Below are 27,809 nucleotides of genomic sequence, written 5' to 3' on the forward strand. Positions count from 1 at the left end.
GTATCATTTGATATTAATTGCATATCGTGGCCAGATGGTATTAGTGGCATGCCATGTATTCATTTCTTGATTAAAAACTACCGGCAATCTGCTGGCCTACCGTGCAGCCAAGCCAACACAGATGCGATTTTTCGTTTTCTTTGGCCACCACAATTTACTTCACCTCTCTTAGCGTAGAGTTTCGGCGGCTCTAGCCGGGAGTGAAACTATACTCAATCTCATCTACAGAAGGGCTCTCTTCGCGGCGCAAAGGAATTACACAACGCAACCTATTGATCGAAGAAACATCAAAAGCCTCGGCCGTGGGCCGTGAACCGGAGATTCGCCGTGCACTACACAAAAGGGGAAAGGTAAGCAAACGCAACGCAACGCATCGCATCGACACCTGGGCCCGGTGGAAGAAAGAAAAGAGGACTGTTGCGGTTGTGCTACCGACGACAATGGACAAGGGGAAAAACAAGCCAAGAGATTGACGGTAAGAGTACTGCTGCTGCTGCTGTTGAACGAACGACGAAGGCTGTCATCAATTCGCGTGAGAAATTTTGCTTTTTTGAGGGTTGTTTATTTGTTTCGGCAGACATTGAAGGTAATTAAAACAAGTTTTTGTGCGGATGCTGGGGTTTTTTTATTGCCACTCTTAACTACTACCACTACTATTTATATGACCAACACACATTGGATGGTGTGATTTCGGTTGGTTCTTATCAAATAAAAATAATCTTCACTACAACGTGAAATGCTTAGCCGAAGAAAATGGAGAGGTGAACTCGACGACGCAGAGAGGTGTCTGTAAATAGGAGAAAAGACGGAACCGTGATTAAAACTCTGACAAACACAAATTTGAATGAATTCGGTCGAATTGAGACAGTCAGTAAGTTGATGTAACAAAATAACTAATCATTACAAATGTTAATAGGTCCGAACTTGTATTTTGGTTGATCATCATGATAAACAGCTTTTTTATATACCGAGGGGAACTCGCGGCAAGCTCGGCAGGATTGAAACTACAGATTTAAACTAAAATAAGCACATTATATTTAAACAATCAACCGACACTTGCTCCTTGAGTTCCCCTTCATTAGTGAGACAGAAAAAAACGTACCTGCTTTGTTATGGTTGCTAGAAACATCGAGAGTGGTTGGGTTCTGAAAGGAAAAAGAATACATTTCGTTAGCAAATGTATACGACTTAAGAAAATATGTTAATTTCGCCGACAACTAACACCAGATGATACTAAATCCAATGAACAACTTAAATTTCCAACATCTGGCATTACAAAAACAATGATCAGATTCTAATTATAATCACTCTTTGAGCCTGAGCATTAGGCAGTAATAGCGTATATTAAGTGTAACATCATGTTATTGAATCGAACAGAAAAATTGAAAAAAAAATAACGCAATAAGGTTCGAACATACCTGAGTCCAATTGATGTCTAATTTTTAAGTGCAGAGTTCTCCAGAAAATAGTAGTAAACTGAAAAAGGAAAAGAAATATCGTCAGCAAAATTGATTATTTTTTATTACATGCACAGTCAGCTATGTTTGCATTTGGGAATCGATCAGTTCGAGTATTTTAATCAACGGAATTCTTTAGTCTATCTTGCGTAAAAAAAAAACATTTCATCATTCGTACGAAGCTTCGTTAGTCATATTGTGATTTGCATTTACCGACTTTCAAAAGTAAACAAATTGCAACGGGCTATTCCTTTGGCATTAAATTATGCTCGCATGAAACATTTAAGGTTTAAGTAGTTGTTAGTATTCTATCAAAACGATTATTCGCCAAATGTTCAATGTAAAAGGGTCGAATGCAGTAGTATTTGTCGTCGACGAACTGTTCGAAAGTGATGAAAGTTCACTGGTGCGTTACTACACACTACAATACGTTTATCCATTTTCCTGGCAGCATTCCATGATCTAAGAATTGTTCATCTTTCGAATCAGACCAAGTGTCAATTTAATTCTAAACTTCATCCAGTTTTTTTTTTCTTGTGATGGGGAAGATTTGCATTGTGTGCTCGGTTCAAACGCATTGATTGCGTTCGAGAAACACGGAGGTCTCTTTTTACGCGGGGGATAAGTACCGCGTACAAGAAACGCGCAAAAAAGTCGCGCAACTTCGAAAATCCGCGTAGAAAAATCGCAGAACTAGATTTTTTCTGTTTCCAAAATATTTCAAAAATGCTTGAAACGCCAGATTTGATTTAATCTCAAACAAACTTTTGGACTAAAAAAAAAGATCTGGTGTAATCTAAAAAAATTTTTTACAAAAATTGAAAATTTATCACAGAGTTGATTAAAAAAAATTCAGGATAACACCAGATCTCGACGTTTCATGCATTTCTAAAAAAAAACAAGAAAACCGCCTAACTTCGGAAATCCGCGTAAAAAACCGTTAAAAACACTCGTAAAAAGAAACCCCAGTGTATAGATATATCAAGTATTTTTTCATGCGAATTTTCAATTCTACGGTATATTTTGTTATAAGTATATAAGTGTTAAATCAATTTTTTTGTCGACACTGATATTTTCGTTTCCGTCACTATTTTTCCAAAAATTTTCCTCGAGATAAGAGCAGCTCTGGACGTGCCATAAATTTTTAAGATACCTGGTAAGCTAACTGTTTTTAATGTGAATGTACGAAGTTATAATACGGATTTAGAATGATTTTTTGAATATCGTTTATTATACCTCGGCATTAATCTTTTCGGTCGTTCGCTGGGGGTTCAAAATATTAATTTCCAAAATTACATCTTTTTTATACGGGTTTAAGGTAGCGCTTCGCTGAGGTCAGGTGAAGTTCGCTGCCTATCCCGGGGTTTCCACGCACTTTACCCAAAATTGCGAAAGAACGGGGAAGAAAACGGAGATTCCAAGAGCATGTGATTCTAGATAATTAGTTTTTCTATCGATTCGTATATAAATTGTGCTTGATAAACGTTTTCATAGAAAGATTTCGTGCGAGTTGTAAAAATCAATGGGTTTTTCCTTATTCTTTCGCGCAATCACAATGTCAACACACAAGAAAATAAAATGTTTAACAAAACTCGAACGAAATCTCGCGAAAGAAATACTTTCTAACTGATACTTTTGCCAAATAGTAAAATCATTTATCTACAATCGTACGTTTTTAATTTTTCGTGAATTGGGTTAGTATTGGAGAAATTTGCAATTTAGGGTGAAATTTCAGCAACAAAGCAAGAGGAAGCATTGTCTCGCATCGACCTGACCACGGCGAACCTTAAAAAGTGTTGCAGTTTCTTCAAATGCGACACATACCCTCCTTTTTGTAGAACATCTAAAAACATTGTTTCGTTCGTCACGTCAACAAATCCATGGCACTTCTGTGTCAATTATCAAGTGTTTTGCAAATTGCATTAACTTTACGTCTACTCAAGCGGTTCAAGTTAAACTGTTTAAGTTTGCACTAAGCAGTTCAATATGAACTGCTCTGCACTGACGAGTCTAAGACGAAACGTAAAGAAAAGTAAATTGTTTCTTAATTTTGTGGTTTTTTAATCCCATTTTTTAAAGGTTTGTGAAATATTTAGGCCAGGGGTTCCCAAAGTGGGCGATATAGACCCCTTGGGGTCGATATCCTTTTTGCGGGGGTCGACATAAACGTAAACTGTCTATGGGGGTCGGCAAGGTCTAGAAATCGACCCCCCATTGTTTGATAGTTATTTAAAATATTTACGCTAAAAAAGATGTTTTTATTTGACCATCCACGGAAATTTGTAAGTATTTTACATCAATATTAGAAAAGCAAGAATTTGAATTTTCAAAGGAATTTGTTGATGGGGGTCTGAGCCCTAAGTCAATTTTAGTAAAGGGGACCATGACCCAAAATAGTTTGGGCACACCTGATTTAGGCGAAAGTGTTTTTAAGCGAATTTTCAGTATGGTAATTTTGTTATACAAGTTTTCGAAATTGTGGTTCTTGACTTGTCTTAGAAATAATGCTGGTGTTATATCGAACAAATATCTTAGTCGACTCTCCGGGAATTCGTGATTCACAGATTTTTGTCGTGAATGACATTACTATGGGGCGCCTTTTCAAAACGAAGGTGAAAAAGTAAAAAAGGAAAAATAAATGCCTGAAAAGAGCGCGTTCATAACCACTTAGGCCGATATTTTATACAAAAATCTTTGAAATGCATGAAACGTTGAGATGTTTTTTTTTAATTTTTAGAAAAAAACGTCTTTGATACCGCGTAACTTCGGAAATTCGCGTAGAAAAAAAAACCGAAAAAATTCTTTATGCCAAATGTCTTAGAAATGCATGAATCGTCCAGATCTGGTGTATCCTGAACCAAAAGTTTTTTTTTGTCGTGAATATGACTTACTTTACTATGGGGTGCCTTTTCAAAATTAGCCATATGGAAGAATGGGCAGAACTTAATCTTGAATATCTCGACTTGTATTAACGGCAGCAACATAACTCTTTCACTATTTCTTTAAAAATGTGATCAGGAATTTAGGATAATATTTTGAACAGTGTGAGATAACCACAAACAACCCAAAAATTAAGTTTTCTCAAAATTTTAAAAACAACGCGGAAAACTCTTTACTTTCGCTTGGGTTTTTTGCGCAAGGACGACGATTTTGAGGTGGTCAGGCATATATCTTCAACTGAACGTTATAAAAGGGGAACCGTGGTCGAAAATCGTGCGTTGGATGGAAGCAGACGTCGGGGCGAAAAGACCCATTCAAACAGCGGCATCGGAGAGCGCTTCTGCGTGGTTAAAAACCTCAAACGCTCAGGTCGTAGTTCCCATTTTCCTTCCGGTCGTCAAGGCGAGAAGACGCATTAAACCAGTTTCGCATCGTTTGGCACTGCGAGCGGATGTGTCGGTTTGTACGCAAAGCTAGTTTTAATTCAAGTAAGAACGATTGCATCAGCTGCTGGTGGTTTGTATTGCAGAAAAAGAAAACAAGAAACGAAAAATGGACAAAATTATATAAAATCAGCCGCTCTAATGGCTCTAAATGTTATCTAAAGAACTATTAAGATTACTTCTTTGCAAATCAAAGGTAGAAATCATCAGTTTAGTGAAAATCCAGAATAATTTGATTTGCTTCGTGCACTTTTCGCTGTGCGAAAATCGTTCGAGAAAAATGTTCCGAACTGTGCTAAATTGCGTCGTCGTTTTTCAAAAACAATTTTTTCATTTTAAAATAAGTTCGTCGTGCTTTTCACTGAATTTATGTTGCAAAAATTACCATCGTAGCAGAAACACGCCTGAAATTATACCCAACTTCAAGTGCGTTACGTATAAATTTCATCGAAATCAGTCCGAATGGATCATGATCCGAGAAATTTTAATCATGGTGAATTATCGTAACATGAAAATATATTATTTTCCCCAAATCATGACTCGATTTGCTCATTTCCAGAATCGGAATTTCGCCCGTGTAGAGAATTCCTCAATTTGGTCTTTCTAAAAGGCAGAAATGAATCATGTACAGCATCTTGATAATTTCTTTCAATGAAATATGTAAATCCGAATTGAGATAATTTAAAATTTTAGTAGCGAAAAGAGGAAAAGTTTCGCAATTCACACAATCGATCAACTATCAATTCGAATTCGAAAGTGTAAAGAAATCGTGTCAGTTTTATCCAGTTATGTCTCTGACATTACACACCCGTACTTTTTTAGGAAGATTCAAAGCATAAAAAAGTGACGAATGCTAAATATCATACTAAAGATCAATTCTATTCAAGTCTCATGGCAATTTTGTCATGTTTTCGAGTCAACATATTTATTACATTGGTAAAATCATGCATTTAATATAAAATAAAGCATGTTTACCCATTTATATCACGCGTAACTTCGGAAATCCGCATAAAAAGAACCGAAAAATTTTAAATTTTTTAAGCCGCGTAACTTTGGAAATCCGCGTAGAAAAAACACGTTACTTCGGAAATCCGCGTAAAAGAAATCGCATATAAAACCGCGCAAAAAACGCATTATTTTCATTCTTTCTCAATACTACATAATTGACGTAAATTCAATCATAATGAAGACAAGTAATAGTTTTAAAAGTTTACCTTTGTCCGATAAAATTACTTTTTGGTAAATCTTACAATTAACTAAATTTGGTCACTAGCATCCTAATAATGACCAGACAATTGTCGTTTACAGCTATAAAATCGGTTGAAACAGTGAGTCAAATTCTTGACTCGTGTCAATTGCCGTCTCCTAAATAATCTGGAAACATGATTTACATTTGGTATGGAATTTAATCACCAACTTCAATTTTGTCTATATACAATAGAGCTCCAGAGTTAATTCCATTGAAATAAAAATGATAGGAAGAAAGTATATTGCAGTGTAATGAACAATAAATCGTTTGTGAGATTAAAGTGCAACAGCTGCAATTGAACAAAGTCGATAGTGCAATAAATATACAGTTTCTTGCCAATAACTGCTGAGTCAAAGACGAAACGTAAAAATATAAATTCTATCATGCCGGTGGAAATCTCAGCACTTCCGAGACAAAGTTTACAGAAAATAATCCGTCGGTAGATGCTCTCAAAAGACAATTTTTGTTCATCAAATTCAGTAGAGAGTACTTACTTTTAATCAACTCCTCCAAATCATTTTCACTTGGGTCTGCTTTGCAGTCTGTAAAATACAACAAAAAAGCTTATAGTACAAAATACTTTTAGTCAAATCGTTAATTGATTAGATGAAGGATTCAGCAGTAAAGTTATAATCAAAGGGATTCTTTAGTCTATCTTGCGTAAAAACATTTCATCATAAGTGGAATTAAGAATAGTACTACATAATAAATTCGAAACTGTTACTCACGTTTTATAGTGTCAAATCGATTTCTACTTCATTTCGTGTAGAATCTGTAACAGAGAAAAAAAGTATGACCATTTTGCATAGTAATAAAATTCGATCGTTCGAGTAAAAAGCATTTAACAATCGGTCAGTAGTGGTAAGTTGTAATCAACAAAATTCAGTTGAAACACGGTAAACCGACTAGCGGTTATCCATCATGTATGAAAACTGTATGAGAGCACGTGTTTTCCAGAAAACTTACCTTTGTGAAATAAGGGTATCCGCATTCGATTTGATAAAACTGCAAAAAAAGAAAGTTCTATTTGAGATTGTGCACGTTGGTAATTATTTTCTATGTTTTTACTGAGAAAATTGACTCAGTGCTAATGCAACGTAGTTCTAATCAATGTAATTCTTTAGGTGTCCAAAGGTCTTATTTAAGCAAATCATCATAATAAAAAACTATGCATAACTATTCGAATCGAAATAGATCAAACATACCTGGCTAATAATTATTTATACATCCTTCAGTTGAATCACAACATCTGAAAACTGAAAGGAAATTTTGTTAGAAGCTTTACTATCGGAAGTGCTACGATGGAATACGTTCAATTAGTGTCAGTGCTTTAAACGTAGTTTTAATCAGTGTAATTCTTTAGGTGTCCAAAGGTCTTATTTAAGCAAATCATCATAACATGTTCTACAAACAAACAGCGAATAGAAAAAGTATCTCACCTTTTAAATGTACGTGCAGATAGAATGCATTTTGTAATAATACTAATCTGCAATGATAAAGAAAAAAAATAGCCGCTTTAAATTCGGTTCCTTATCATGACTTCCAAATGTTTATCCGAAATGGTAACATCAGTAATTCAATATTGAATTGTAAACAGTGGTAATTCTTAAGTGTCCAAAGGTCATAAATTTAGATCATCATAATTGGCGAAAAACAAACTAATTTTAAAAAATGTTTTACCTCAAGACTCAGAGCTTAGAACGCATATCGCGTTCGTATATCCTCCAGTTTCTTCGCAACCTCGTTCGGCGTTCGGCCCAGATCGGTGGCGATACTCTTCTGCTTGGCCGGATCCATCGAAGTGAACTGTTCGCACAGATCCCCGTCCATCACGTTCTTCACCGGATAGTAGTAGCTGCGAAAACTCAAATGATCGCGACCGCAGAGTGGTGAATTTTCGTTGCGCATGTGCATCTCCAGATGTTGGAAAAAATCGTAATCCTCCCGACTGGTAAACGGAACCAGAGCCCCAACCGTACCACTCATGGTGGCATAGATCAGTGATTCGGATCCTCCCGGTATGAGTGTGGCTTTCTGCAGGGACATAATCGTTTCTCCCAGATGGAACGTGCAGATATTTTCCGCCTTCTGGGAAGCTCCGTTAAGTAAGCCACGATCCCAAAGGGCCTTGTTTCCAGTCGGATCTTCGTCCACATCATCCGACACGGAATGAGGCAACCGCAGAATGGCAACGTTTCCAAACTTGTCAGCCGTTGCCACCGTATCATAATCCAACAGTGTCGAAGCGGTCAACCATCGTGGGTGGGTGTCATCGGCGAAGATAATCAACTGGTTCTCAGTACGTTTGTATTTGATGCAGTAGATGGACTCCTGCACATCGGAAACAAATACGCGTGATCCCATGGAAAGAATGTTCACGATCTGATTGGGAATGTGTTTGTTCTCGCATTTACGCAGTAGTTTTTTCTTGCCCAAGTCGTATATTCGCAAAACGCGGCCGACGCCACACAGCAGTCGTCCTTGGAAGGAACAAAGTGCACCAGGAACCTCGTCAACCTCAGTCCGGTGGTAATGTTCCAACTGATGCGTGTGATAATCGTACTTGTAAACATCGATGAACCCCCCCGTGACGATCTTTGGATTCATCTGGAAATCCTTCGCTACACCAGCCACAACGTACCACTTCTGATCGACCGAAAAACGTACCAAAGCCATCGACATGACGGCCTCATTCTGAGCCAACTGAACCTTCGAATAGGTGTGTCCATTGATGGGGTCCATGACTCGAATCTGAGAAGCCCACATTCCCGTGCCAGCCTTAGGCGAAGAGAAAGTATCCTCCGGCAGTACCTCATTGATGAAAGCATCGGCCATTTCGTTGGCTAGTTCCTGTTCATCTTCCCCAGCAGCTTCCCTCATTTCATCAGCCATCTGCTTTTTGCGAACGTTTTTCGTTTCTTCCGTGTACGCATTGTGATCGGTTTCGCTGATGATCAACTTTCCCGTTTCGTTGTGAATGAGGAACCGTTTCGGTGTGTATTCCAACGGGAATGTGATCTGATTAAACACTGCTCCCAGCTTTTCCAGTGCCAAAATTCTTAAGGTATTCGTCGAAATTGCTACAATACCTTCCGAGCACTGCTCGCTCGAGAAACCCGAGGCATATTCCAGTGTCTCGTAGGACAACGGTGTCAAATGGAACCGGTTTTGATAGTAGTAGCTTAACCAGGTTCGACTGGACATCGCCAGTACGGCTTCCGAGCCTTGCATTTTGATGCGGAAGAGTTTCACAGGGCGAGAACCCAAGTATCTTGTTCGTGTGTCAGCCAAATCGCCGGATACCGGATCCAGTACCGTTCTCAGCAGTACACCGTTGGTCAAGCCAATGTTGAGATAGAAACACCCCGCAGTGGACACAGCTCCCTCTTCCGTAGTGTCACCCGTTCCCATTTCCACAATACAAAGCGATTCCGCTGACGAGGGCAGAGCCTGCATCGAACGAGGCGACAGACAATCGCTGGGATCAAGCGATATGATTCGAACCGTGTTATCTGCCAAACCAACCGCCAGAAACCAGGACCGTTGCTCACCGGCTGGCACTGAACCCAACGCCATACACATCACATCACTGGGCATCTTCTTACGTTCGGTGTACTCGTTCAATTGACCGGTCTGAAAGACGACGAAAAAGAGAAGATTTGATTAGTGTTGAATGAAAACATTGATTGGATCAATCGATATGAGCTACTAGTCGTCAGCACTGCAGGACACCATTTTATTCTTCAAAAAAATTCTGATTCAGGTGTTCATCATGAAAACATAAATCTATGTAGTTTCAATTTGATTGATCACCGACGACTTACCGGATCCATCTCGAAATACACCAACTCCCCGCCGGACAAAGCAATCACCACTTGGCGCTGATTGACGGCACACTTCATAATGGTCTTCTTTCCGGGAGCCTTCCATTCGTTTACTCGTTTGTCGGCTCGGATGTGCCGAATTCCCTCCGGATAGACCTGCACCAGGGCATCATCGCCAAGAGCCGAACAGCACAGTGTCGGTGTTGTTCCGAGAAACCCACTGTCCGTCACTTCTTCCACCGTGTCACCAATGCTCAGTACCAGGGTGGCGTTGACGAATGACACGATGATGTACGCGTCGAACTCGTCTGCAACGAGAAAGGATCATGGGCATTCGTGAGAAATCGGATCGAACCGGAAACCATGGCGAAATGAATCGAAAATCGTGCCTAACATGAAGATAGTTGTTCTATGATGGATTTTTTTTTGTAGTATCGCTACTCTTACCTAATGGGTAAAATTATTGAGTTGTGACCGGGTTTTTTTCGTCAGGTTCGCAAACAGTTTTCCACAGAAATTCACATTTCAACTCAACTCAACCACGACGGTCTGGAAATGAAGGAAAAACTGGTGTTTGTGATATGGTTTTTGTTGACAATTTACATTTTTCTCGAGTTCACAAATGCATTTTTTTTTGTTTAGAAATAACTTATTAATCAAAACACCAGCTTTTGTGATTAGTAATTCTGACAAAAATAAAACGAAACATAAAACTAACATCGGACTGATAAGTAACTGTAGCTGATATGGTTTATCTATAGCGGTCAGAGCCCAACGGACAGTACGCCAAGGATCAGGAATATATCAACTTTCGTCAACTCTCGGTGCTAAGACCGATGGACACTTTGCTCTTCGACATTGGGGTGCAATGACACATTGAAGGTGGTGGCACCAATCCCCGATTTCGGAGCCGAGACCGATCTTCTGCATTCCAATGGAACTCCCGAAGACCAGTCGCGGTCCAGGTTATGTCGATTCAGTAAAAAAAACATTTCAAAATTCAAAGTTGATAAAATATATAGTTGAAAATGGAACTCACCATCCACGCGTTTCTTCACAGTCCAGACAGCGTTCGGATTACCGGGTAGCTCGGAGACTGCCATCTCCGACACTTCCAAACCGTGCCGTAGGACTCGAATTGACGAACGTGGGCCACGCCCACAGGCCAAATACAGCTGCGGAGTATCTTCGTTCGCCAGGTCAGCCACCTGGCAGCTCAGAATTGGCGCATAGGAATGAATTTCATCGACCATAACGAGATTTTTCAGTGTCCGGGGAGCGAAGAAGAATGTGTCACCTTCTTCCAGTGGCATAGCCGAGCTGAACTCGGGCTCATCGTCGTCATCGCCGAGATGAGCAATCTGATAGAGATAATGATTCCCAAAGTCGCAAGCCACGAATAGAAAGCCGGTTTTCAATACACACATCGCCGTTGCCGGTGGAACCGTATCGAAATATTTTAGTTTAATTTCCGAAACAACGTCGTCGTCGGTCTCCAGAGTGACTTTGAAGATATCACCTTGTTCGGTTTGAACCAGGAAAAAGTACATCGATTTAGTCCTGTGTGTGGCCGAGCAGATAAAAATCATGCCTCGTTCCGGGTCATCCAAATCGTTTCGCCGCCGGGGAATCGGACACCGAATGTCATGTTGGTCGCCCAGATTCTTATACGTCAAATAATTTTCGGAACAGATCAACACTCCGGACGGTCCATCGTTTCCTCCCGGAACAGATATCAAAAAGTTGGCATGTTCTTCCAACGGCTCAGAGTACTTCCTAACCACGTGGTTCAATCCAAGATCCAGCTCATAAAACGTTAGCGTCTGTTGCGTTTTAGCTGCTACCTCTCCGGTCGGATCCAAGTCTGCCTCCTCGTAATCGATCTCCAGACAAGCGAACATGGGATTTTCAAACCCAACATCAACGCCCACCATGTGGTAAGTGAGAGTGCTGGATTTGTGAGCTTCCAGAGGAGAGGAAATCGTTAAACGAGCTTCCGAATCTCGATTGAGAATGTAGACTAATTTTTGTTTCTCGATTGCTCCAATCATTACAGCACGACCTTTCGGATCTATGGCCAGATATTGCCCTGGCACAATGCGACGACATCCCGACTTGCCAAACGTTTCCTGATGTACCTTCTCCAGCTGATTCTTCGCAGCATTGTACTCCAAAATAACTATTCTACCAGAATCCGAACCAACGACAGCGTAATCTGTGAAAGTAAAGCAATTGCTTTAAAACTTCATTCTAATCAAATTCATAAACCAATTCCCTAACTAGCGATTGTTCCATATGAACGTGTACAAATACACTAGCAGTAACTGCACGCCTATCGTCGAATGGAATTTCTTTTCCTTGAATTATGACAACCGGCACGACGAAAAAACGTGCCCGTCGTTAACCTATTCAAGGTTCCTCAACAAAGATTTCCGATTTTTCGTGCACTGAGAATGTCTACGCAAGTTTCAATTCGAAGCAAGCTTCAGTCATGCTGCGAAAGCGACATGCGAAGTAAAATCTTTTTTTTTGGCACCGAATATGAGTTTTCACCCGTGATGCGATAGAAGCAGTTCACGGGTGAAGCAAGACGTGCCGTCAGTCTAATATGGTAAACTACAATCAATACCAACCTTTCGTTCCGCCGGTCAAACGAAACGACATCAATGACCGAATCACACCGAAAACCTCCGTCTGTAGCAACGTGTGCACCTTGCCAGTGTTCGGATCGGGTCTGACCAGCTCCAAGCTTTTACCCTTCGAGAGTAGAATCTCCTGCTGTTTGGTTCCCGCAAAGCAGCCATGAACCGCGTGGGTTATGCCGGTAGCACGCTGTAGAATGAAGTTGTACAGATACATTTTGACAATTTATTTTCCTATCCGTGTTGCTCGTTTGCTACGGTCGGTCTCTCCTACAGAACGGACGACATATTTGATCTAGCAGCAGTAGTCTGAAAATGGAGTGAAACAAAATGTCGGATGTTTGAGGTTAGACTACATGCAGCTAGAAACACATTTTTTCGACCCATATTTCTCAAGTCATGTTAAATTAGGACTAAACAATAATCAATTACTTGATAAATACCATAGAAAAAGAAATTAAATCAAATTTGAACATAAAATTCAACATTTAACTCAAAATACTTCGAAGTCATAATACGAGTCAGAATTATACACATCTACTGCCACCAAACTTACCAGGTCTTTGCGTAAAAAAGAGACTAATTTCATCACATTTTAATTAAATAGCTCAAATTTTTCTACTCAAATTGCAACTTTTACGGAAACTACTCCACGCTTACCGACGAATATCAAAGAAATGAGTGAACAAGCAGAAGCCGGAAAAATTGAAACGTGTTTCGCACCCACTGGTTAGGTCAACTGAATACAAGGGGTCCATGATGGTCTAACGCGAATGTAATGATTGTCAAAACCAGCATAAAAAAAATATTAAGATATTTCACGCGTTTTTTTTTTGATAACGGCCAACTTTTGAAAGAAATTGCTGGCGAGCTATGAAAAATAGAATATTAAATTTAACATCAGACGAAAGAGAAAACTTTTTTCTACCGTTTACTATTATGACTTACTCTCAGCGAGTGCCGAGTAATTCGAAATTGCTCTTCAAAGTGAATGTTGATCATTGGTCGTTATGAAAAAAAGCGTGATTTATTCACCTCACACATTTCACGAACAACCCGCTTACTTAAAATGGCAACTGGTAGGGTAAAAGAGGTATTTTGGCTACTTTATATATCTTTTCCCACCTAACAAACTTTATGGATTTAACCGATGTTAAGTAATCCATGTACATTCGTAACCGAATGTTCGAAGTGAGCACACGCGTTTTTTTAACAATCGACATCGGTAAGACGAAGGTGCCTATCACAGCAGAGGCTGTAGTATAGGCATTAAATAAAAGTGATAAAAAGTAGCATCCCCGCAAGTGAGTTCTGTCTGTGCACCGGTTTTGTATCGGTATCGACACTAGACGCTATTGTGCTATCCTCGGGCAGCAGTTATTTCTATTGTTTGCTACCCGCATCGCAGCAGCCAAATCCTGAGTCAAGGTCACACTGAAGCACAACGAAGGAGTGAAGGAGCAACTCACCTAACAGCTTACCGTGACATACTGTTAAGTATTTTCTCAAACTTTTTCTTTCAACTTTTACTATTCATATATTTTCTTTTCATTTTATTTCTTTCTTTCTCAATTCAAGTGCGGGAGACTTCTTTACTCCCGCACTTTAAATATGAATATTGATGACAGTGGGGGTGTCTCGGAGGAGGGCGAAGCTGAACGAATGAACGAAGAACATTTAGAGGCTGAGTTTGCTTCCGAGATGCCATCTACCCCTCCTATACCATCTCCCCCTCCGATACCATCTCCCTCTCCAATGCCATCTCCCTCTCCGATGCCTCCATCTCCCTCTAAGATATTGCCTGCTCGCCAAAAAGTTTACCAAGACGATGGCTCGGGGGGTCCGTGGGTGGTATACTTCCGGCCCAAATTAAAGTCTCTCAGAGTTTTAAATATTGCTCGGGACCTGGAAAAACATTTCTCGGCAATAAAAACAATAGATAAGGTTTCGCCAAACAAGTTACGCGTTGTTGTGTCCGACCTGAAGCAAGCAAACGAGATTGCTACCAGCGAGTTGTTCACGAAGGAGTACCGCGTGTACGTCCCGTCTCATGTGGTGGAGATCGACGGTGTGGTCCGTGACGAAAGTCTGACAATCGAAGATCTGATGAAGGACGGGGTAGGCCGTTTCAAAAACCCCGACCTTCAACCAGTGAAAATTTTGGAGTGCAAGCAATTGCACTCCAAATCGATAGATGGTAAATTTTACCAATCGGACTCATTTCGCGTGACTTTTGCCGGATCTGCACTTCCAAATTATTTGGTAGTGAGTGGAGTTCGTCTACCTGTTCGGCTGTATGTACCGCGGGTAATGCATTGTACAAGCTGCAAACAGCTAGGTCATACGGCAACCTATTGTTGCAACAAACTGCGATGCGGCAAATGCGGAGAGGCCCATGAGGACGATCTCTGCAGAAGAGCAGTGGAAAAGTGTTGCTACTGCGGGGAGAATCCTCATGATCTTTCGGTGTGCCCTACGTACATACAGCGTGCGGAGAAATTGAAGCGATCCGTGAAAGAACGTTCCAAACGTTCTTATGCGGAAATCTTAAAAAGAACCACTCCATCGACCCCTGAGAACCCGTTTGCAATCTTGCCAGTTGAAGAGGATACCTCTGACGACCCAGGCGAAGGACCTTCCTACACACAGGTTGAAGGAAGCAGGAAAAGACAAAATCTGGCTTCTCCCAAGCTTCCTCGTAAAGGCCTCTGACTGTCCTCTTCGTCACAAAAGAACCAAACGGAAACAAAAAGTGCTGACTCAAAACCGAAGCAAACACCTCCTGGGTTAAAAAAACTTAGGGATGATAAGGAGTACCCAGCACTTCCTGGGGCATCAAAAAACCCGAATGACCCCAAAGCACAACCAGAAAATCCAACAAACGCTGGATTATTGAAATTTTCTGATATCGTGGACTGGATATTAACAGCCTTCAATATTACTGATCCTCTGAAAAGCTTCCTAACTGCTCTACTGCCAACAGTAAGGACATTTTTAAAACAGTTGACTGAACAATGGCCCCTCCTTGCAGCGATCGTATCTTTTGATGGATAATTTACCACTGAGAATCGAAGATATGATCATTGTGCTTCAGTGGAATTGCAGAAGTATCATCCCAAAACTTGATTCTTTCAAACACTTAATACATACTCATAATTGCGATGTATTCTCCTTGAGTGAAACTTGGCTTACTTCTAACATCAACCTCGACTTCCATAATTTTAACATAATCCGCCTGGACCGAGAAGACTCTTATGGAGGGGTACTTTTAGGGATTAAAAAGTGCTATTCATTTTATCGTATTAACCTCCCCTCGACACCGGGAATTGAAGTTGTTGCTTGCCAAATTAATATTAAAGGCAAAGATCTATGTATAGCTTCTATCTACATTCCTCTCAGAGTCTCGATAGGGCATCGTCGACTTGCAGACATCATAGAACTTCTTCCTTCACCGCGGCTGGTTTTAGGGGACTTTAACTCGCATGGTACAGGATGGGGCTGCTTATATGATGATAATCGTTCTTCGTTAATCCAAGATCTGTGTGACAACTTCAATTTGACAATTCTAAACACGGGAGAAATGACACGGAACCCTAGACCGCCAGCACAACCAAGTGCGCTGGATTTATCCCTTTGCTCGACTTCGCTACAGTTAGATTGCAAGTGGAAGGTAATCTGTGATCCTCACGGTAGCGATCACTTGCCGATCATAGTTTCTATCACCAACCGTGGAAGACCATCGGAAACAATCAATGTTTCGTACGATTTCACACGAAACATTGATTGGAAACGTTACGCGAGCTCGATGTCTGAGAAACTAGAAACATCACAGGAGCTTCCTCCGGAGGAAGAGTATACATTTTTGGCTGGCTTGATTCTTGACACCGCAATTCAAGCTCAGACGAAACGAGTACCTAGCGCGCAAACTAGTATGCGTTCTCCCAACCCATGGTGGGACAAAAAGTGCTCAGAGCTGAAAACGAAAAAAGCTTCAGCCTTCATCTCGTTTAGAAGGAACGGAACTCCAGATAATTATCGGAAATACGCGGCGTTAGAATTTCAAATGAAAAGTCTGATTAAAGCTAAGAAACGCGGTTACTGGCGAAGGTTTGTTGACGGATTAACGAGAGAAACAGCAATGAGCACTCTTTGGAATACGGCCCGTCGCATGCGCAATCGAAATCACGCGAACGAAAGCGAGGAATATTCTAACCGCTGGATATTTGATTTCGCTAAGAAAGTATGTCCTGATTCTGTTCCGGAACAGAAGATATCCCGCGTCGCGACATTGAATACAAACGAAACACCGTTTTCGATGGTAGAGTTCTCACTTGCGCTCTTGTCGTGTAACAATAGAGCCCCGGGGTTAGACAGAATTAAATTCAACTTGTTGAAAAATCTGCCCGACTCTGCCAAAAGGCGCTTGTTGAATTTATTCAACAAGTTCCTCGAGGGTAATATTGTCCCACACGAATGGAGAGAAGTGAGAGTTATTACTATTCAAAAACCTGGAAAACCAGCCTCCGATCACAATTCGTATCGGCCGATTGCTATGCTTTCCTGTATTCGGAAATTGTTGGAGAAAATGATTCTCTTCCGTCTAGACAATTGGGTCGAAACAAATGGATTGCTTTCAGGTACACAATTTGGGTTCCGCAGGGGCAAAGGAACGAACGATTGTCTAGCGTTGCTCTCAACAGAAATTCAAATGGCATTTGCTCGTAAAGAACAAATGGCATCAGTTTTCCTCGACATCAAGGGGGCATTCGATTCAGTTTCCATTAACGTTCTATCTGAGAAGTTGCATCAGCATGGTCTTTCACCAGTTTTGAACAACTTTTTATATAATCTATTGTCCGAGAAACACATGCATTTTGAGCATGGTGATTTGACGACAAAGCGATTCAGTTACATGGGTCTTCCTCAGGGCTCATGCTTAAGCCCCCTTTTATACAACTTTTACGTAAATAACATTGATGAATGTATCAACACATCTTGCACGCTAAGACAACTTGCCGACGACAGTGTTGTGTCTATTATAGGACCCAAAGCTGCCGATCTCCAAGGACCATTGCAAGATACCCTCGACAACTTGTCGACATGGGCTTTTCAAATGGGTATCGAGTTCTCTACGGAGAAAACTGAGCTGGTTGTATTTTCAAGGAAGCGAGAACCTGCGCAACTACAGCTTCAACTAGGGGGTGAAACCATAGCTCAGGTTTTCACATTTAAATATCTCGGGGTCTGGTTCGATTCCAAAGGTACCTGGGGATGTCACATTAGGTATTTGAAACGAAAATGCCTACAGAGAATCAATTTCCTTCGTACAATAACCGGAACTTGGTGGGGCTCTCACCCAGGAGACCTGATCAGGTTGTACAAAACGACGATATTGTCAGTAATGGAATATGGATGTTTCTGTTTCCGCTCCGCTACGAATATTCATTTCATTAAACTGGAAAGAATTCAGTATCGTTGTTTACGTATTGCCTTGGGTTGCATGCAATCAACCCATACGATGAGTCTTGAAGTGCTGGCGGGCGTCTTACCGTTGAAAAACAGGTTCTGGGATCTCTCATATCGACTGCTAATCCGATGCGACATTTTGAATCCGATGGTGATAGAAAACTTTGAAAAGCTCGTCGAGCTTAATTCACAAACCCGTTTTATGTCCTTGTATTTTGACTACATGGCTCAGAATATAAATCCTTCTTCGTTTGTTCCCAATCGTGTTCATTTTGTGGATACTTCTAATTCTACTGTGCTTTTCGACACATCCATGAAAGAAGAAATTTGTGGAATCCCGGATCCTGTACGCCCTCAAGAGATCCCAAAAATTTTTAATAATAAATTTAAAGAAGTCGACTGTAATAAAATGTTTTACACTGACGGATCATATCTAGACGGGTCCACTGGCTTCGGTATATTCAATGTAAATTTCACCGCTTCCTATAAACTCAGTGATCCAGCTTCAGTTTACGTCGCAGAACTAGCTGCAATTCAGTATACCCTTGAGATCATTGACACTCTGCCCACAGATCACTACTTCATTGTATCGGACAGTCTCAGTTCCATTGAGGCTCTCCGTTTAGTGAAGCCTGGAAAGCACTCACCGTATTTCCTGGGGAAAATACGGGAACAATTGAGTGCTTTATCTGCAAAATCATACCAGATTACCTTGGTTTGGGTCCCCTCACATTGTTCCATACAGGGCAATGAGAGGGCGGACTCGTTAGCCAAGGTGGGCGCACTAGAAGGTGATATCTATGAAAGACCAATCTGCTTCAATGAATTTTTCAGTTGCTGTCGTCAGAAAACTCTAGCTAGCTGGCAGAATACATGGAATAGTGGAACTCTGGGACGATGGTTACACTCAATAATCCCACAGGTATCGACGAAAGCTTGGTTCCGGGGGTTGGACGTGAGCCGAGACTTTATTCGTGTAATGTCAAGGCTCATGTCTAATCATTATATGTTCAGCGCGCATCTCCGTCGTGTGGGGCTCGCTGAGAGTGGTGTCTGCGTTTGCGGTGAGGGTTATCATGACATCGAACATGTTGTTTGGACATGTGTCGAGTATTGTGATGCCAGGTCCCAACTCATAGGTTCCCTTCGGGCCCGAGGTATACCACCCTTCGTACCAGTCCGCGACGTCTTGGCAACTCGAAATCTTCCTTATATGACTCTCATCTATAACTTCTTGAAAACTATCAATGCTCAAATTTAGTGCTCTCCCTATCTCTTTCTCGTCTACAGCTCTACCGCACTCTTCTTTACGTTGCTGGAAGTATGGCCTGTGTAAACGATGCTTCGGAGCATGCACCTGCCTTGAACTGACTGAGTTGCTGGAAGCTACCCAAAAACGTCACATCAACGTCAGAACACACCAACGAAGCATCCCAATCCAGAATAATCTCTTCATTGCTACAAGCTGAAAAACATGAAGATTCATCGAACGCAAAATGTGTCTAAAAGATGTATGCCACAAACCAATGATGTATTCAAATTTCAATTCAATACTGTGTAGGTCCCACCCTCCCTATGTCCCCTTACTAACTGGGGAGTATGCCGCCCCGTAATACGGCATCCCTTTCTCTCTCCCTAACAACAAGACAATCGGCCACGTTAAGCTAAAGCAAATGAGCCTAATAAAAATTTTATTTGAAAAAAAAAAAAAGTAATCCATGTTGCATCAATTTGAAGCTTCTCACATTAAATTACCTATTGGCACATTGTTGCAAAGCTGATTTACCGGTAACGACAGCTGCCAATGAAAAATGGAACCAAGAAAAGGAGAATTCTTTCGGAAATTTGCATATCGCCAGTAGTGATTTGCAACATTTTTATCGTTTATTCATTAGTACAAATAGATATCAGCAATAAAAGTACACGCGGAGTAGAAGAAAATCGATTTCAAAGTGATTACCTACTACTTTTTTTAGTGTAAACTACGATTAAATATAGAAAATCTTCTGAAATGTGTGAAATTGGGTAAGGTTAGGTTTTTTCGGATCAACATTTTTTAAGCAGAAACCAGTGTAATGTTGATTTCTCGAGTACTAGAATGTATAGCGATCGAGTACTATTCATTTTGGATACTTTATTTGTTATTTCCAGGCATTTGAAAAAATGGTATCAAACCAAGTTTAATGCTCTATTCTGAATAAACGGTAGATTTCCCGCAATGAACTAAGATCAACATTACCACCTCAGAGTAAAAACATTTTCTTCAACTCCTACTATGATTTTTCGAATGAATTCGCCCGTTTTCATAAGAAATCGTTGAAAAGATGGAGTAATTAGAAATTTTCCTACCGATTTGACAGCTCTTGCTTAAAGTATCATCTCTAAAAAAAGCAGCGCCTCTACATTTCAGTTTTGCGACAATATGCCAATTGCGGAAAGGAGTTTGCTTTCTCATCTCATTCAAGTCAGTTGATAAAACAAAACCACTTACGTTCGGGACGGAAGAAACCAAGTACAGTATTGTGTAGTGAACAATATTATTATTGACTTCAGGCAGTGCAAAATTCGACCTTCGATACGAGAACTTGAAGGTTTGCTTATGGAGCAAATGCATCTTGACATTAAACGTGTGTAGAATTGCGTGTGCATGATCTTCCTTCAAGCGTTACCTATGACAATCAGATGGCCACATGTCAATAATGCCAAAAAGCTGTTCACTATAGAAAGCCATGCGATAAACTAAACAGGGAGACTTCTACACCAAAAGACAACGGTGCTTCCTTCACGCCAACCCCAAGCGACCCCAGTACACTTGTGACAGCCACCAACAACAATGAAGCATCCCCTTCAACGAATTCACCATCATCCCCTATAGAACAATGTACAACAAGGCGCATCTACAGCAACTAGAAACGAAAAGAAGACGGGAATCGACAACAATACCACCGATGCGGCAATGGATAACGAGACAAGCCCCTCAATCATCGCAGGAGGGAAATGGTAGCTCCTCTCCCCCTGGGAAAATGGGGACAACGAGATCCAATACAAACAAAAATCTTTTATTTAAAAAATCGGCTCAATCGGCCAAGTAAAGCTTGTACGCATATAAGCCGGAATAAAACTATCTTTTAAATAATATTGCGGAAAGATTTTTCTATTATTACAACATTTTGTAGATATTTTTACCAAAAATAATTTATTCAAATGTGGCAGTCAGTTGATACCTACGGATGACGAAAAATTAAGAATTTTCGCAATCGTTTTTCCTCGTGTTTTACCCTAGTGATAGTTCAAATGCTTTACACGTGATGAGTCTTCCATCTGTTTTGATCCAGCTATCGCTAAAGTGATTTTTAGACTTGGAGAATAACAAAATGTATACTGGTCAAAATAAAGTTAGGGTGCCGGAAATAAATAAAAAGCACGATATTTGAAATCAACAATTACAAACATAAGCTCGATAGTATTATATCACAACATGCTTCATATCGTGGAAAAGATGTGTATAAGTAATCTTCGTTTGACATTTGACCATATTGTATTGAATTAAGACACTAATTTCACAATATCGCACAATTGTACCTTAGGAAGTCTAAAGTGGACTAAAATACCTGTTTTACCCTAGTGATAGTTCAAATGCTTTACACGTGATACTAGCATGCAAATTATTTCAACTGTTTTTCAAAGACGGCCGAATCTTACAAAAATAAACAAATCGAGTTTCTCTCACCTATCAATAAATGCTTGAAAATCATGCACTTTTTTCTAAAAATTCGGATTCCATAAAAAATTTCATCTAAGTAATACAAAAAACTATAAAGGACGAAACTGTCATTCCATTTGTTTACGTAAGTTTCGCCCTCCGTGTTCCATGCCAACAAACAGGGCGATACTTCAATTACTAGTAAGGAAGGGCGAAACTATGTATTTTCTTTGTTTCAGATGTTTTCCGAACCTTTTACTACTGGGAATAGTAAATGAGACCATAAAATTACCCGCAGATTTATCTTAGTTCTCGGATGATTTTTCAATAGGGCGTATAAGCAAGTGACAGTTTCTCTTTGTATACTTTCTCTTCTATTAATTACCAAGCGGTTTCCATGTTTATCACTCAGCTCTTTGCATGAAATGATACCCGAAACGTTCGACTTTCAAACAGAATCGTGATATCAAAGAAAATCTTTTTAATCACATCACAATAATCGAAAGAGAGAGTGATTAAAGAGAAACTGTCACTTGCTTATACGCCCTATTGAAAAATCTACCGAGAGTTGCGAAAATCAACAAATTTCACGAAAAATGCGCAAGGGCGTAGATTTATAAGTCACACAGGAAGCATAAAAATAAACATATCGATAAAGGGCGAAATTCTTTTTATGTTGATTTATTCAGTATATATATAGAAGGAAAGTGGTAAAATTTGCATACCTTTTAAAGATAAACCAAGAGTTCATCGACTAATCAAAAATTGATCTGAGAATATACGATAATTTCTATATTGGATTTGAAACCAAAGTCGAAACATTCGTCGACGTTTTTCTACATTTGCTGTCAATGTTAGATTCGCCCTTCTTTGAAAAATAGCTGATTTTCAATGTTTCACTTTTTGTTGCGTCGGACACCCCTCGATCCATTACCAAAATGCGTAACTTTTTCGATTAGGTCAACTATGTTGCAGCATCGGCATCAGCAGCTTCGCATACTACCGCATACATAGCAACCGGAGCAGAAGTTTCGCTTGTAGATGTTTTGTAACGAACTTTAACACAACGGTCTTTTATCCCGTTAGAACAGTGAAAACCAGTGGAAATTCATTATCCTTTGCCTGTTTTGCTCGTATTTTTGTTGTGAATTAATGAAAAAACTTTACTACATACTGACCAAATATCATTGTTTCGAAAATGAAGACGATGTAAGTGATTTATGTTCGATGAAAGAAGTGTAAATGACTATTAATTCATATTGCAGGCGACAGAAAACGCCCATCAAGGTATTTCCGAAGGCAACGCCTCTGTCAAGTCGTGGAAATTCTGGCAACAAGTTGCCAAGCGATCCCGTCCAGGTGTACTGTCGGGTTCGTCCGTTACCATGCGAATCCGATCTGTCCTGTCTGCGGGTAGCCGCTCACAATATGGTCGTCTTAACGCCGCCTGAAATTGCCATCAACTACAAAATTTCCAACTTGAAGGAAACCCAGTATCTGTTCCGGCATGTATTCGAACCAGCCTCATCCCAGCATGAGGTTTACGGCGCGGTGGCACAGCCACTAGTGGAGGCATTGATCCGTGGCAAGAACGGTCTGCTGTTCACGTACGGTGTGACCGGAAGTGGGAAAACCTACACCATGACGGGTGACATGCAACATCGGGGCATCATGCCCCGATGTTTGGATGCACTGTTCCGGACCATCGCAGATTATCAGGCAAAAAAGTTTATTTTCAAACCGGACCGGTTAAACGGATTCGACATACTTTCGGACGCTGATGCCATGCTTGAACGTCAGGCAGAATTACATTCCAAACTTAATCGGAACAAACGGAAGGACATCGACCCGGAGATAGCCTCGAAGGCGTCGGTGGACCCATCCGAGGTCAGCGGAATCGATGAAGATAATATTTATTCGGTGTTTATCACCTATGTTGAAGTGTACAATAATAGCGTGTACGATTTGCTAGAAGAAACGACTATCCAGAAGTGAGGGTTCTGTTTTTACGTTTGGGAAGGCTTGTTGATTTTTTTTTATTTCTTGTTATTTATAGAACACTGCAGAGCAAAATGGTCCGAGAGGATGCGAACCGAAATATGTTTGTCCATGGCGTTACCGAGATTGAGGTGAAAACAATGGATGAAGCCCTGGAAGTGTTTCTGTTCGGGCAGAAGCGGAAACGTGTTGGCCATACGATTCTGAATGCCGAATCGAGTCGTTCGCATTCGGTGTTCACCATCCGGCTGGTGCAGGCACCGGTCGATAATCAAGGTGAACACGTAATGCAAGACCGAAATGCAATAACCGTGAGTCAACTGTCACTGGTGGACCTGGCGGGAAGTGAAAGAACGAATCGAACGGGAAACACGGGCCAGCGGTTGAGGGAGGCTGGCAATATCAACAACAGTCTGATGACCTTACGAACGTGTCTGGAGATACTGAGGGAAAACCAAATGACGGGTAGTTCCAAGAAAGTGCCGTACCGTGAATCGAAAATTACTCATCTGTTCAAGAATTATTTCGACGGCGAAGGCCAGGTGCGAATGATTGTCTGTGTCAATCCCAGAGCGGAGGATTATGACGAAACGGCTCAGGTATTCATTGTCATATTTGAAGGCGTTTGCGTTTCTTACAAGTTTATGTTTCGCCGCATTTTCTAGGTAATGAAATTTGCTGAAATGACACAGGATGTGCAGATTGCAAGACCGACTCCTGTGAAGGTGGATGTCGGATTAACCCCCGGTCGTCGTAAAGCCAATCAAATCTATAAGGTAGCACTGAGTGACTTGGAGAAACGTCACCAGGAGGCGGCTGCCAAGATGGAGATTGATTTGGGTTTGGTATACAGTTTGGGACCAAATTTCCCGGAGATAAAAATGCACAGCCCCGAGTCGCATGAATTAATACAAGAGTTGGTCAAAGTTCTCGAGCTTCGGATCTCCAAACGAAAATCGTTATGCGATGATTTCGATCGGCGGCAGGATCGGTTCCGAATGAATCTGCTGGAGATGGAGCGTGAGAATGTGGCACTGAAGGCGGAAAATACTTCAATCAAAGGTGTGCTCAACTACAACAAGCAGAAAACAAGAGAACTAGAGAAGAAAATTGTTCATTTCGAAAGTTTAATTGACGAATCGAACCAGCGCAATCGAGCTTTGGAAGAACAGGTTCGAATACTGGAACAGCAGCTCGATCAGAAAGTGCAAAGCCTGAATAGGCTGAAAATTGACAGCGAACGGCAGCAAAAGAAGTACAATTCAAAAATGGCTGTCGAGACCAAGATGAGCCGGGAGTTGGAATTGAAGCTACAGGAACAGAAGAATAAATTGAAAGAAGAAATGCGCGAAAAAGACGAACGACTTCGTTTGGTCTCGGAGATTATAAAAGGCGAAACTCCGCTAAAGAAAGTGGGTCGTTCTAACAGCGTCGATGAATTGGCTACACCTGTTTCCAGCCGAGGAGCAGCAGTGCGAGCCAACGGAGTTTTACATACTCCACGATCAGCCAGGGTAACAATTCTAGCAACACCGCATCATTCACTGTATTCTAATCTGTCATTTATTTTCTACAGGGAGTCGCTGTCGCAAATCCACGCCATCGCCGTTCTCGTTCTACTGGCGAACGCTGGCTGGAACACCGGGCTGCTAATCCCGTTCCACTCGGAACCATTCTGCAGCCTTACTACACAAATCGAAAGTCGGTTACGAAACTGACCGATGCTCGCGATGTTACCAACGCAAAAGCATCAAAATATTGTTTGATTTCGCAGGATGCTGACACCGAGGGGGAGGTTGAAACCAAGATCTTCAAAGGTGACGTTATTCCGACAACCGGCGGCGGAGCACAGGTTATCTTCAACGACGTTGAATGTTTAAAGCAGTATTCTCCTTCGAAGTCCCCCAGCCGGCGCAAGCGGCCAAGCAATCCCATTTCATCTGCTCCTACACTGGCCGAACTGCAAACTACTAGCTCTAAATGCAGCACGGCCATCGAAGGGCATGGCGGAAGCGGTGGGAAGAAACCAAGGCACTGAGAAATACTTAATAGTTATGTAAATATCATTCCAAGAAATTCAGTTTTAATTTTTGTTTATGATCGAAAGCATAAAATAAAATTTAAATAAAAACAACAAAATTAATTGTTCGTTTCCTTCGTAATCAGTTCCTCAGATAAATCATGATCAACCTTGGGGTCTTGATCCGGAGCAGTTTCTTGCGTTTGTTCGGTAGTTTCCTTCGTCTGTTCTTCCTTCTGGGAGCAAATCTCCACCAAATTGTACTTCCGGAACTCGTAGTACTCCGGCACAACGCTGATGAGACACAGTCCCTTGATAATCTCAACAATGACGGCCAACTCCGGATGCTTCAGGTTTGCTTTATTTCCGATATTTTTGGCACTGATCAAACCAGCCAGCTCATTGATCACGCCGTCCCTGTCGATACTATTGTTGTACCGTCGGTTGAACACGATGGCAAACGTCTTCGGTTCCTTTAGGAAGTAACGGTCGAATAATCCTCCAGCCGCGTCGATGATGTCCTTCAGATTGGCCTTGGTTACCACCTCGATCGGCATTAGCCGCAAAATGTTGCGACTTTTCAACTTCTTGCTTTCAGTCAAATCGCGGACAATTTTTAACGCTAACTCCTTTGGATCATTCAGAACGGTTGTAATGAAGCAACAGTTTTTGGCTCCGGTTTCGACTGACTCAAACCGGAACTGACGCTTCTCGGTCCGGACGGTCTCAGCCTGTTTCTCTACCAGAACGGAAATGTCTTCCTCGTCATCTTGATCGTCGACAGCGGGAACTTTTTTTGCAAGATCCTCTCCTCCTATTTTCCCGTACAATTCATCCGCGTATTCATTGAGCAAACGAAAGCTGTCTCGAACGCATTCTTTCTCTCTCATATTACAAGTTACCAGAAAGCCATGCTGCCCTGGTTCCAAGTAAGACTTCTTGTGAGAGCCGTATGCCTTGGCGTAGTAGTTTCGAGTGTCCGTTTTGCCTTTCTTCGCGGGTTTGCTATTGTCCATCCTGGGACGCTTCGATTCGGCAGACATCAGCTCAAGCAATGCAAAGAACGACTGATTCAAGGATTAGCTGATCACTAGAAAGAACAATAGAAAACGGTTGGTTTCGTCAAATTTCTAAAACTCGTTGCGAATGTATTACCGGTACGCGTTATGTTGATTTCGTTCCGAAAGGGTTTGTTTACAAATTTTCAAACCGGTTTGAACTGTCATAATATAATATCCCTCTCAGCAGGCCGTTCAATTTTGTTGATTTTTGAGCGCTTGTTGAACGACATATTGCACGAAACATTCGTTAAATTTGCTGGAACGGTTTGTTGTTGTTTTTTCTCTTACAAAAATAGTGTGAAAACTAAGTGTTACCTTTACACAGAAAGAAAATTTGTTGTTATTCTACGAGAAGTAGAAGTATTGTGCAGGTATGTAGTGTTAGTTTAAACAAATAAGTGGAAAAAACTTCAGAAATTCTTCAGTAAAACTAGTCCAACGGGGCTCCAACTCCTCATGTTAAAAATGGCTCAACAATGGACCTCTATCTGCCGCGTTTGTTGAACGAAAAAAATGGCATTCGGTTCAACGGTCTGTTTCAAAATCGGCAAACGAAGGTCCCGTGTTGGCCTCCCGTTGAACGATCGATTGGACTTTCATTGGACCAATGATCCAACGTATTGGACCAATGAAGGACCACCGTTGAACGTTTTTTTCTAAGTGGGATATTATTATGTATGCGCAGTCCCTCTTAGAAAAAAAAACGTTCAACTGAAGGCCTCCGTTGGTTCAAAACGTTGAAACGTTAATCCGGTGAATGTCCAATAAATCGTCCAATGGGAGTCCCTTTCGTTTGCCAATTTTGAAACAGCCATCGAACTGAGCGCCATTTTTTTGTTCGTCAAACCCGGCAGACAGAGGTCCATTGTTGAGCCATTTTCAACTAGTTGAACTAGTTATTTAGGTTTTGGTACCTCGTGCGCACCGGTTTATGCTAAAGCACAAACTTTGATTGTTTTACTTTTCGCATTCAGCTCATCAGTGCATTAGCAGATTATGTTGGACT

At 41.1% G+C, this 27,809-nt stretch overlaps 3 protein-coding genes across 4 annotated transcripts; 1 reads left to right on the forward strand and 2 right to left on the reverse strand.

The window, feature by feature from the left end:
- Positions 1-600: 600 nt before the first annotated feature.
- On the reverse strand, positions 601-13,269 carry LOC131435284 (splicing factor 3B subunit 3). 2 transcript variants are annotated; one of them, XM_058602978.1, is made up of 13 exons: positions 13,112-13,269; positions 12,547-12,864; positions 10,953-12,128; positions 9,914-10,221; positions 7,770-9,722; positions 7,529-7,575; positions 7,295-7,345; positions 7,056-7,094; positions 6,818-6,861; positions 6,584-6,631; positions 1,419-1,476; positions 1,103-1,145; positions 601-787 (listed from the first exon to the last, which is right to left on the reverse strand). In XM_058602978.1, exons 2-5 carry the CDS (start codon positions 12,770-12,772, stop codon positions 7,785-7,787), a joined length of 3,648 nt encoding a protein of 1,215 aa, XP_058458961.1. In that variant the 5' UTR covers positions 12,773-12,864; positions 13,112-13,269; the 3' UTR covers positions 601-787; positions 1,103-1,145; positions 1,419-1,476; positions 6,584-6,631; positions 6,818-6,861; positions 7,056-7,094; positions 7,295-7,345; positions 7,529-7,575; positions 7,770-7,784. The 2 variants fall into 2 exon arrangements, with proteins under 2 accessions (XP_058458961.1, XP_058458962.1); XM_058602979.1 differs by lacking the exons at positions 601-787; positions 1,103-1,145; positions 1,419-1,476; ... (4 more) ...; positions 7,529-7,575; positions 7,770-9,722 and adding an exon at positions 10,361-10,462 and having other exon boundaries at positions 10,086-10,221.
- Positions 13,270-22,747: 9,478 nt separating this feature from the next.
- On the forward strand, positions 22,748-25,824 carry LOC131437232 (kinesin-like protein KIF23). Its single transcript, XM_058606417.1, has 5 exons — positions 22,748-22,933; positions 22,990-23,715; positions 23,781-24,321; positions 24,388-25,236; positions 25,299-25,824. The coding sequence occupies exons 1-5, from the start codon at positions 22,923-22,925 to the stop codon at positions 25,758-25,760; spliced, it is 2,589 nt and encodes an 862-aa protein (XP_058462400.1). The 5' UTR covers positions 22,748-22,922; the 3' UTR covers positions 25,761-25,824.
- On the reverse strand, positions 25,799-26,948 carry LOC131437233 (THUMP domain-containing protein 1 homolog). The gene is made up of 2 exons (XM_058606418.1): positions 26,898-26,948; positions 25,799-26,832 (listed from the first exon to the last, which is right to left on the reverse strand). The coding sequence occupies exon 2, from the start codon at positions 26,783-26,785 to the stop codon at positions 25,862-25,864; it is 924 nt and encodes a 307-aa protein (XP_058462401.1). The 5' UTR covers positions 26,786-26,832; positions 26,898-26,948; the 3' UTR covers positions 25,799-25,861.
- Between the last annotated feature and the right edge of the window lie 861 nt (positions 26,949-27,809).

This window comes from Malaya genurostris, chromosome 3 (genome assembly GCF_030247185.1).
Source record: "Malaya genurostris strain Urasoe2022 chromosome 3, Malgen_1.1, whole genome shotgun sequence".
NCBI lineage: Eukaryota > Metazoa > Arthropoda > Insecta > Diptera > Culicidae > Malaya > Malaya genurostris.